We start from the raw sequence: 11,382 nt of genomic DNA on the forward strand, positions 1-11,382 counted from the left end.
TAATGCACGGCTTTACGTCCCGGGGTAGGAGGGTTGGCACCGTCGTGGGATGGAGCGAATGAGGCTTTTAAGGAAGAACGCCCTAAAACCGAGGCAATGTTCTTCCTGACCGGGGTGAGGGATGCAAAACTCAGTGTCTGCCAGTCTCTGGTTCCGGGGTTCCTGTCCCGCCCCTACTAGCGCCCCGCGACGAGCGCATTCCCTGGGGAGCCGCGGCCTGGAGGCGGGGCTCCGTTGTCTCCTTTATTGCTTTATAAAATCAAACTCGCCCAGTCAAGAGCGACCTGGCTGCCGGCCCCGCCACCGAGCCGCGGGGAGGAGCTCCTGCGAACCCTACCGCGAAGCGGGGCCTCCTCTGCCCCCCCCCCCCGCCCCATCCGGACGACCTGGGCGGGGTCACCCGGGCAGGGCCCGGGAAGGGGGCTGGGGCCGGAGGCGGGGTGTGAGTGGGTGTGTGTGGGGGGCGGGGGCCTGATGCAATCCTGATAAGAAATGCGCGGGTGTAGTGGGCACCTACGCGCCCGCCGGGAGGGTAAGGCACACTATATAAGGCCGCCAGCCAGGAGCCGCCGCGCCGTCGGAGCAGCAGCAGCGTTGCGCACCCAGAGCGCACGGCTGGCTGTGGCCATCCCCACCTCGTCAGGCACAGCCTTCTGCACTCCCGCTGCCCGAACTGCTCCGGAGCCAGAGGCGAGTGCCATGCAAGGCGCGCGGAGCTGGTGTGTGGTGGCCCGCGCCCTGGTGCTGGCCGGCCTCTGGCTGGCTTCAGCCGGGGGCCCCCTGACTCTCTCCGACGCTGGGCCGCACGTGCACTACGGCTGGGGGGAGTCCATCCGCCTTCGGCACCTGTACACCTCCGGCCCTCACGGCCCCTCCAGCTGCTTCCTGCGCATCCGCAGCGACGGCGCAGTGGACTGCGCGCGGGGCCAGAGCGCGCACAGTGAGTGCCCGCCGCGTCCCCTTCCTGTCCAGCGCCCCTTCTTCCCTTCAGCTCCTTCTACTCCCGCGGGCTCCTCACTCCTGGGAATGCCAGGTCCTGGCACACCCGCATTCTTTTTTCCTCCCCGGGTCCCCTGACAGCGCGCGGACCTAGGGGAGGACATACTGGGGCGTGAACCTACCGCACCCATGTGTTAACCTTTCCTTGATTCCCCTTTGGCGCCCGCGGACCCCACGCTCGGAGAAACCCCGGGTCTTGACACCTTGGCGTTACAGCCCCTTCTCGAACCCCCAGTGTGAGGGAGGAGATGGGGAAATGGGGAGGGGGCACAGGCGCTTGCACCAACCATACCCACGTGTCGTGGGCCCCGTGGGTCCTGCCTGCAGCTTTTTTCCTTCTCTCCCGTCAGGTTTGGTGGAAATCAGGGCAGTGGCACTGCGGAATGTGGCCATCAAGGGCGTGCACAGCGTCCGGTACCTGTGTATGGGAAGCGACGGCAGGATGCTAGGGCTGGTAGGTGACGCGCTGTGGCGGGGGCTTGCAGGGAAGGGCGTGGGTCGCGCTGGATCAAAGACAGGGTTCCCTGGCTTCCTCCGCTCAGGCCCCATCGAGGTCGGAGGGGAAGACTGCATGGGCTGGGTTAATTTAATGTCCGACTTTTTCTACGGAAGTTTAGGGTCCAGTCAGTGGCTGGCTAATGGTTCAAAGACGCCTTTGCATTTTCAATCGAGCCAAAAACCAACCCAGAAGGGAACCCGTTATTCGGCTCTCTTTGATAATTAAACAGGAAAAGCCACCTCGGGCCCTTTCAGTCTGGGCCTGTTCGTGGGTGGTCCTCGCCTCCGTTCCCCTCCCTGCAGTACTTAAAAAAAAAGAAAAAGGGTGTATCCACAACTCGGATCCTTTTCAAAAGGTAAATCTTCAAACAAATAAGAAAGAATGACATTTGGGATTGGAGATATACTTTTAAAATTAATTTTTATCTATTAGAAAAATGTTTGTACAGACGCATCAGAATATCCCAAAGCATCCTCGCGTTCCGCTCACCTGTACGGAAAATGGAAAATGCTTTGGGGCGGAGGGCTAGAGGGATGGGATGGGACGGGATGGCCCAGGTACCCACGGGAGTCTCAGGGCAGGAAGTGTGCAGATGCTGGGTCTCTGGTCACCGGGAACAAAGACTGAGAGTTCAAAGGGAGCCTCCGCCCCTCCTGGCCCGGGTCTCACAGTGGAGACTGTGTGAGGTCCCGGCGGGGCACGGTGGGGCACGGAGCCTCAATGCAGCCCCGCTGGGCCAGGAGCTACAGGGGAGGAACGGGGGGCGGAGACTGCGCCTCGGGGGATGTCACCACTCCGCACAAGAGTTGCAGATGCCCGGCCTCTCCCGCAGCGCCAATCTTTTTTAGTTTTTCAAAATTGGGCTGAAGCTCTTGACAGCGGTTTTAGTTCATTTATCCCGAGTCTGCGTTTCAGGTTTTATGTTGGAATCCTTGGTGAAAGGACTAGAATGCAGGGAAAGAGAGGAGGTGGTCCGCTTGCTGAAAGCCGACACCCAGAGCCGCTCAAACCCTAGTTGCAACTTTAGTTATTGTGCTATTTACTGACTGGGGCAGGGGGGGCGGGGGGCTGGGGGCGGGCAAGGATGATGGGAGGTCCTGCTCGGGCCGATGAGTCTAACCCTCCATTCTTCTACTCCAAGTGCCTGTGTGTGTGTGGGGGGGGGTACTTAAAACCCACTTCTGCCTCTTGATCCCTTGGGCATGGTTTAGCAAAAATGGAGGATTTACTCTTAAGGGGGGGAAAAAAAAAAAAGGTCTACGTTCTCCTAGAAACTTGAAATCGTTTTCTGTTTCCAAATGCAGAAAAGAATGAAATGCCAATTTCTCCCACATAACCAGCCGAAGTAAGAAAGTTCACCATTTGGTGTTATTCCTCCTTGTTTGTTTGTCAATTTGCACTTACCCCCTCCTGCTGTCTGGTGGTTTTATCCCCCGTGCCTGGGCTGCGGACCTTATCAGGGCCTTATCAACGCGCTGCTCACCCACCTGCAGTTCAACGACCTTTGTTGGCTTCGGCAGAAATGAGACTGGGTGCTTCCCGGGGTTGCTTACGGCCCAGCCCTCCTGGCTCCCTGCCGGGGGCTGTCCTCTGTCTACAAGGGGTAATGACACTCTAGTTGGAGACAGAACTTGCCCGTTGGCACCTCCTAATCAACTGTGAATGGTCTGGGACCTGGCCCTGCTTATCCTCCCCCGCAGCGCATTTCCGGCCACCCCCCCACCACCACCACCACTCCCCGCTGGGAGCAGGCGCTGCCCTGGGCCTGGGGGAGGGGGCTGCCTTTATCTGGCGGATCCTGGCAGGCTGCCTGGGCTGGAGGAACTGGAGAGGGCTGACGGTTCTCATAAGGGCCCCAGACAAAAAGGCCCGAGAGTCTCTCGGTCATTCTGGGTCTAAATGGGGACTAGATTCTTGATAGGATTACGTGTGATTCTTAATTAAAAGACGGATCCTCAAGGATAACAGTTTAGCCGTGTTTCCGAAAGTGCTTACGGACTGTGAGGGAGGGAGTTTTTCCTGTCCACACTTAGGTGTTTCAGGTCAAGGGAGGGAGGGGCGCGTGTGCATAGTCTGCCTCTGAGTGATGGCTGTTAATTGCTCAGACCAAGATGAAGCTTAAAAAGTGAGTTGTATAGAAAACACAAGGGATCGATACAAAGTATATAAAGATAATAGAGTAATACACACAATCGAGCCAAAGTGTGTGTGTGTGTGTCTGTGTTTACAGGCTGTAAATTATAAAGGGATATGAAGTGCAGATGTAAATTTATACAGAAAGTACACAGAATTAGTATGTCAGTTAATTTTATATTTAACATGTACTTAATATAGTGTAACTGTTAAAATACAACAGCGGGAACCTAGTCAGTGATCTTGAAATTGTGCTCTCGGATGGGTACCTGACTTACCAGGTGATCACTTCACAAATTATAATGTATTGTATGTTGAATGTAATTGAAAAATGAATTGAAATGATGTGTTATAAATGTATATTAAAAGGTAGTAAGTACAGCCCTGGCCGGTTGGCTCAGCGGTAGAGCGTCGGCCTAGCGTGCGGAGGACCCGGGTTCGATTCCCGGCCAGGGCACACAGGAGAAGCGCCCATTTGCTTCTCCACCCCTCCGCCGCGCTTTCCTCTCTGTCTCTCTCTTCCCCTCCCGCAGCCAAGGCTCCATTGGAGCAAAGATGGCCCGGGCGCTGGGGATGGCTCTGTGGCCTCTGCCTCAGGCGCTAGAGTGGCTCTGGTCGCAGCATGGCGACGCCCAGGATGGGCAGAGCATCGCCCCCTGGTGGGCAGAGCGTCGCCCCTGGTGGGCGTGCCGGGTGGATCCCGGTCGGGCGCATGCGGGAGTCTGTCTGACTGTCTCTCCCTGTTTCCAGCTTCAGAAAAATGAAAAAAAAAAAAAAAAAAAAAAAAAAAAAAAAAAAAAAAAGTTAGTAACTACAAATCTATGTATAAAAATAAGTACTTTCAAGACCTTTATATTTAAAATACCATACTTTATAACCCTTAACACCCCCCCACACACACACACACACACTAACAGCTCAGGTTGAGCAGTGGGATGTGGCACCGATGCCCACCTGTACCAATCTCTACTTCCAGTGGCGCGACCCCCAGGGAAGGGGGCGCCCACTGGTGCTCATGGCCGCCTGTGCTGTTCTCTCCGCAGCCTCAGTTCTCGCCAGAGGACTGCGCCTTTGAGGAGCAGATCCGCCCCGACGGCTACAACGTGTATCGGTCCAAGAAGCACCAGCTGCCCGTCTCTCTAAGCAGTGCCAGACAGAGGCAACTGTACAAGGACAGGGGCTTCCTGCCGCTGTCCCACTTCCTGCCCATGCTGCCCAGGACCCCGACGGAACCCGAGCACCTCGAGGACCACCCGGAGTCCGACCCGTTCTCTTCGCCCCTGGAGACGGACAGCATGGACCCTTTTGGGATCGCCAACAAACTGAGGCCGGTGAAAAGTCCCAGCTTCCAGAAGTAACTGAGACCCTTGGCCTTCCCCCCACCCCCAGGCCGGGCCCGCGGCCTGTGGCGCTTGCCTAGGAGGCTCTGGCTGTGCTTCTGCAAGAACAACCCGAGGCCCATGTTCTATTTAGCTCTAATAGAACCACTTAGAACTTGTACATATAGACAGTTTGACATGGGCTGTGCCAGTTTCTAGGGGATAGACTTGTATGATCATAAAATTGTAAGCCCTTTCTTCCCCCTTCTCCTCCCCAAGTACTACCCCAGCTCCCTACCCTGACTTGGGTCATTGCTGGACAGGTGCTGTCCATGTGCTGCCCCAGATCCACTTGAATACCTCCACTGACGGGGAACTCCTCTATCTTAAGCCAAGGCTGAATTCTCTGCAGATTTCTACCATAATGTCCAGCAGGGGGCAGCCAGAAGAAAAACACTCATTTTAAACTCATGTACAGGCGATCAACTCTGAGCAGCAGGCGAATCTGACTGAACCACACTTGTTAGGATGGGTCCAGAGCTCCCCTTCAGCCTGGGGGAGGACGCCCCACAGTGGCTGGTTCTGGAATAGAGAGCCTGCAGCATGGGGCAGTTCACCCCTTCCTTGGCTCTCCTCTGACGGCCCGCGTCCTGCGCGCAGCCAATACTGTCCCGGGCTCAGGCCGGTTCCCCCTAAGACAAAAGGCCATTCTGCCACCTACTCAGAGGGCCAGGACACGAAGGCACAGTCTCTGCCTCAGTGACTAAGAGAGTCCCGAGAATTGGAATTGGGTTTGCCCGGGTAGTGGGTGTCACACGAGGCCTTTGAGATGGACCCCCTCCTCCAGCCCCCCACCCCAGGTCCCCCATCACGTTGGGGCGCTGGCTCCTTCTCCAGCGCTGTGTATCTTGAACCCCGAAGAGCAGAGACCAAAGCTGCTTCCATGCCCTGGCCCTTTTCCCTGACACCAAGTCACCGTGCTGGGGACCGGGCTGCTTTCAACCATAGGTGAGCCCGCACGATTCGTTCGAAAGCCAGAAAAAGGAAGATTTGAAAGCCCCAAATCTTACCAGTAGCTTCTGGAAGCAGCGGGGACTTTGAGTTTTCCCAGCACTTAGTCGCCAACGTGCTATTTATGACTAATTTATTTTGTTTGATAGGCACAGCTCTTTTATTTTCCTACTTTATTTATACCCCCAAATTGTATTTATGTGTTGTATATAGAGTTTGGCTTTTTTTTTTTTTACATTAAAGCAGAGTTTGTATCAGTGATGCGTTCTGTTACCCAACCAGACGTGGGAGGGAAGAGCAGCGTGGGGGCGGGGCCGGGGGGCGGGGCCCAGCACGTGCGGTTTAGCTATGTCCTTATTTTTGTGTCTTCTACAAAGCGTTAGATCAGATTTTTTTTTCCCAATTATAGTTGACAGTATTTCATATCGCTTTCAGGTGTACGCCACAGTGGTCAGACATTTCATTTATGAAGTGATCCCCCAGTAAATTTAGCATCTACCTGACACCATGCCTAGTTATTACAGTATTATTGGCTATATTCCCTGTTATTACAGTATCACTGGCTATATTCCCTGTGCTGTGCTTTGTACCCCTGTAACTGTGACAGAGCTGGCAATTTGTTATTCTAAATCCTACCCCCCTTTTCACCCAGCGCCCCAAACCCCCTCCCACCGGGTCAGTTTGTTCTCTGTGTCTGTGAGGGCTTCTGTTTTGTCTGCAGATTCCACACTGCAGTGGAATCAGACGGCATGTGTCTTTCTCTTTCTGATTTATGTCACTGAGCACAACACTGTCTAGCTCTGTCCACGTTCTTGCAGATGGCTAGGTTTCGTTCTTTCGTTTATGGCTGAGTAATATTCCAGTGTGTGTGTGTGCGCGCGTGTGCACACACACGTGTGGACCACCTCTTTATCCATATGGCTATCGATTAGACAAAGCAGCTTGGTTTGCTCCCTATAAGCCTCCCTCGCTGCACCACCCCTCCAAGTCGAGACTCCGGTGGGTAGAAGAGGTTTAAGTTAACCAGCTCCTTAGTGGTGGAAGCTGGTGTGGGCCCTTCCTGCCTGGGTGCCAGCTTCCTCATACCACCTCTGCTAGGAGGCTGGAGTGGTCAGGGTGGCATCTGGGTCAGAAATGTCACTCAGGAAACAAACCCCAACTCACAGTGGTCTAAGTGGGGGTATCTCACTCGCAGATTGACATCTGGGGCCGCCTAGTTCTTTGTTGGGGGCAGGCACTCCTGAATATTCTCGGGGGGGGGGGCGGCACTCCCCAGCCTCTCTCCCTCTAGATGTCAGCAGCACCACCCTCATTGTGGCAACCAAAAATGTCTCTAGCCATCGCTGCATGTCCCTGGCGGGAAAAACCACCCCCTGATGGAGAACCCCAGGCTCCGGCACGGAGGGTTTCTTTCTGTCCAGCGACAAAGCCGGTGGCAGTGTGTCTGTGTTCACTGCCCACGAGGCCCGGGCTGTGCTCTCGGATTCTCCTGGCATCTCCAGTCAGGTGGCCTCGTGGTCTCGGCCTGGTTGCTGAGCCTTCAGCAGCCCGTGCTCCAGTTCGGGAGGGGGGACCACTGCCGCATGGACCTTGCCGGAAAGCTGAGCCTCCTTAGAGCCCCCAGCAGCTCTGGTTCCGCTGTGTGAGCAGACTGGTCACAGGGCCTTCCCAGCTCATGGCAGGCTGGGCCAGTATGTCTAGTGGGGCACACTGCTGCTCTGACCACATGGGGGGGTCTGTTAACAAGGGAGAAGGGGGCAGGAGATGATACGGGGGTGACTGACGTGAGGACCTGCATCCTCAATGCAGACACAAGTCCAGGTGACCAGGCAGGTGGGGGGTGTCGTGCTGGCCGCTCAGTCCTGTATCTGAGCCTCGGTGATAAACCGACAGCTGCTCACACACCCGACTGACATCAGTTCTCTGGTTCGAATGTGGTTCTGTAGTCACCGAAGTTGTAACTGGGGGGCTGGGGGAAGCGGACACAGGACCTCTTTGTACGATCTCTGCAGCTTCCTGCAAATCTGTAATTACTTCAAAATGAGTAGGGAAAAACAACAACTGTTCTCTGATAGCAGAAAACCACAAATGTCTGCTCCTTCAGCGGTCCAGACCACACCTGTGGCGTGGCAGAGCCCCAGACTGGGCCCCAGGCTGCCTGGCGGGGAGGGGGCCTGGCAGGTCTCCCTCTTACCAGCGGCCCATTCTGGAGCAGTTCGCTGACTTATCTGAACCCCGACGTCCTCCTCTGTGCCAGGGATGAGGACGGAATGAGCATAGAGCCCGAGGACAGTGTCCGGCGTGGGCCGGTATCTGGTTCCCTCACTCACCGGGGAGCTACCTGGATGCTTATGTGGACCCATGACAACTGAGATCCTTGTTCAAGTCACGAGGCGCCTCCTGCGCCCCAGCAAGGGGTTCCCACTCTTAAACTATCTTTCACAATGATGGCACACCCCGGGGCACCAGAGTTGACCTCCCCGGCCCCACTTGCCCATCAAGATACTCCTTTTAATGCCCTCCCCCACCATGTGACTCAAATGCTAATTGGAGACCTGGGTGGGCAGGACTGGATGATGCACCATGACCCAAGCAGGACCAGAGAGGGGAAGGTGCTCATCCAAAGTTGCACAGCCCAGTGAAAGGGCTGTGGGGTCAGGATGACTCAGCAATGAATCCCCAGGTCTGTTAAACCTGCTGTGTCACCTTAGTAAGTCCCATCACCTCTCTGAGCCTGCTCCTTGTGCAGACGGAAAGAGTAACAATGTCTGCATGGCTGGATGTTGGGAGAATTGAATGGAGCTATGTCTGCAAGTTGCTGGGGCACAGCCGCCCTCACCGCCGAGGCTGGACCTCTCAGCCCGGAGGAAGCATGATTCCCATTGGTTCTCGAATTTGGCTGCCTGTTGGCATCACCTGGGGAAAATCCGACAGCTGGGCCTCGCTCCAGAGGTCCCGGTTTAATTGGAATGCGTGTGGCCTGGACAACAGGACTTTTGTAAAGCTCCCCTGGGGTTCTGATGTGCAGTCCAGGAACCCACGGGAAAAGTTTCCATTGGACCCTTTGTGGTCTTGCAGACCAATACTTCAAGGGGGAAGCACCACCCTCCCCGGAGTCTCCGCCCCCCGCCCCGCCCCCCCTCGCACAGCAGAAGTCAGTGCGGGCAAATGCACATCTGACTGGCGGCCCAAAGCGATGACTGTGTCTGTGGGGGTGGGGCGGCCCGCTGGCAGGAGCCCGGAAGATCACTTTTGGCACTGCCCTATCTCTGCCTCTCTTAGGAAGCTGGCCTTGCCCTCCCTCTTACTGCGGCTCCCTGCCCGGGCCTAGGTAGCGTTGTCAGAGTTGGCAGTCTGGTTTTCGGGTAAGCAATGCACTTTTATTTTGTTGTGTAAGTATTTCCCACGCTGTATTTGAGACATACTAAAAAACTACCTGTTGTTCATCCGAAATTCAATTGAGTGACCTGTTGTTTACCCGGCAGCCCCAGTCTCAGAGCCACACCACTGACATGGGGACACCTCATGAGGGACGGCCAGCCTGTCCAGGGCGCAGGCCAGAGCAGAATCTGGGAGCTCCCAGGGCCAGGGCGACTTTGGGAGAGTCCCATTCCTGTCCCAGGCCTCCGCGTCTCGCTGTCTCTCAGTTTTTAGGCGTCTTCTCCCTTTTCAGTGACAAGATGACCTCCCCACCACAGCCCCCAGCTCCAGGCTTCTCTTGTACCCTCCTATGGCCTCAGCAGGGACAGCAGGCAGGTCTCCTACCAACAGCTACACCGAGAGTCCAGGAATCAGTCTGGAGAACACTGACCATGCCCCTGTTCAGTCTCCACCCAGCGTCTGTAGCCGGGGTCCGGGATGCCCCGAGTCACCTCCTCCCGTCCTGGAGAGAGTCAGCCGGGAAGCTCCATGTCTTGGTATCAACGTGGTCCGGAATGCATGTAATCGCCTGCCCCAGCCCTCTCCTCTCCTGTGCTCACTTGCCACCTCCCTGCCCATCCACTGACCGCCCCTCCTTCCATTCCAGCCCCTCTGGCCTCCTCAGGGCCCCTCCTAGGACTAAGGACATTAGGGTCTTGAGTCCACAGTCCTTCCTGACCTTGTCCTGCACAGGACTCCAGCCTGCAGACGGACAAGCTCTCCGCACCACGTCATGGCCTGTCAGCAGCACGCAGGGTGCTGGGGGCCCAGCAACACTCCAGGAACAGCCTTGAACACACCCCTGGGCACATCAGCAAGCATTTCTTTAGGGTACTATATTGGTTACCTACAGCTGCCACTAAAACATTCCAGAATTTGCCCTGGCCAGTTGGCTCAGTGGTAGAGCATCTGCCTAGTGTGTGGAAGTCCCGGGTTCAATTCCAGGCCAGGGCACACAGGAGAAGCATTCATCTGATTCTCCACCCTTCCCCCTCTCCTTTCTCTCCGTCTCTCTTCCCCTCCCACAGCCAAGACTCCGTGGGAGCAAAGCTGGCCCGGGCGCTGAGGACAGCTCCATGGCCTTCGCCTCAGATGCTAGAATGGCTCTGGTTGCAATGGAGCAACACCCCAGATGGGCAGAGCATCGCCCCCTAGTGGGCATGCCTGGTGGATCCTGGTTGGGCACATGTGGGAGTCTGTCTCTCTGCCTCCCCACTTCTCACTTCAGAAAAATACAAAAAAAAATTCCAGAATTTGGGGGACTTGGAACAAGAGAAGTTGACCCTCTCTGGGTGACAGAGGCCAAAGTCTGAAATCGAGATGTCTCAGGGCCGTGCTCCCCCCAAAGGCTCTGGAGGAGAGTCCGTCCTGCCTTGTCCAGTTTCTGGGGTTCCAGGTGCTCCTGGGCTTGCGGCCGTGTCCCTTAGTCCCTGTCTCTGTTTTCACAAGGCTTTCTCCTCTTCTCTGTTATATGTTAGCACTTGTCACTGGAGTTAGGGCCCATACAGGTGATCTAGGATGATCTCATCTCAAGATCCTTAGCTCTGCAAAGACGCTTTTTCCAAGGCCACATTCACAGGTTCCGGGAGCTAGGGTTTGGACATAATGTTTTAACCCATGGCAGAGGGACAGACATGAGGGGGACAGCAATGTTGAAAGCATACCACACTGAAATTCTTCCCAGAGGTTGCCGATCACCCCCTCAGTGGATCCAGTGCGAGTCCCGCAGGCTTGGGCACAGAGTCAGACTCCGTAACCACGGCAACTCAGCTTACTTTAGGGAAGACAGCATGAAGGGTGACGGTGCCAGGCCCAGAGGTCGCTGTCCACAGACTCCAGCTCAGGCTGGGAGCCCCTGGCTCGGGAGCCCTGTCTTCCAGGCACCTGAGGACCGATGGGGGCCTCACAGGACATGGCTGGGGGTCGGGGGGTCGGTGGAGCCACCATCTTTATTGTAGTTGCCTCAACCCTGTGGTACCTGGACTCTGGCTAGATGGGTGA

The 11,382-nt window shown here is 55.9% G+C and overlaps 1 protein-coding gene across 1 annotated transcript; it reads left to right on the top strand.

Annotated features, from left to right (window-relative positions):
• The first annotated feature begins 587 nt into the window (after window positions 1-587).
• FGF19 (fibroblast growth factor 19) lies at window positions 588-5,785 on the top strand. The gene is made up of 3 exons (XM_066360347.1): window positions 588-940; window positions 1,350-1,453; window positions 4,675-5,785. Exons 1-3 carry the CDS (start codon window positions 700-702, stop codon window positions 4,987-4,989), a joined length of 660 nt encoding a protein of 219 aa, XP_066216444.1. The 5' UTR covers window positions 588-699; the 3' UTR covers window positions 4,990-5,785.
• Window positions 5,786-11,382: the final 5,597 nt, after the last annotated feature.

This window comes from Saccopteryx leptura, chromosome 1, assembly GCF_036850995.1.
Source record: "Saccopteryx leptura isolate mSacLep1 chromosome 1, mSacLep1_pri_phased_curated, whole genome shotgun sequence".
NCBI lineage: Eukaryota > Metazoa > Chordata > Mammalia > Chiroptera > Emballonuridae > Saccopteryx > Saccopteryx leptura.

What these genes read in the sequence shown, in the direction of transcription:
- FGF19 (XM_066360347.1), top strand. Translation starts at nt 700, where the DNA reads ATGCAAGGCGCGCGGAGCTGGTGTGTGGTGGCCCGCGCCCTGGTGCTG. An exon ending in GCGGGGCCAGAGCGCGCACA is followed by an intron (nt 941 to 1,349) that starts GTGAGTGCCCGC and finishes CTCTCCCGTCAG; the next exon opens with GTTTGGTGGAAATCAGGGCA. An exon ending in ACGGCAGGATGCTAGGGCTG is followed by an intron (nt 1,454 to 4,674) that starts GTAGGTGACGCG and finishes TTCTCTCCGCAG; the next exon opens with CCTCAGTTCTCGCCAGAGGA.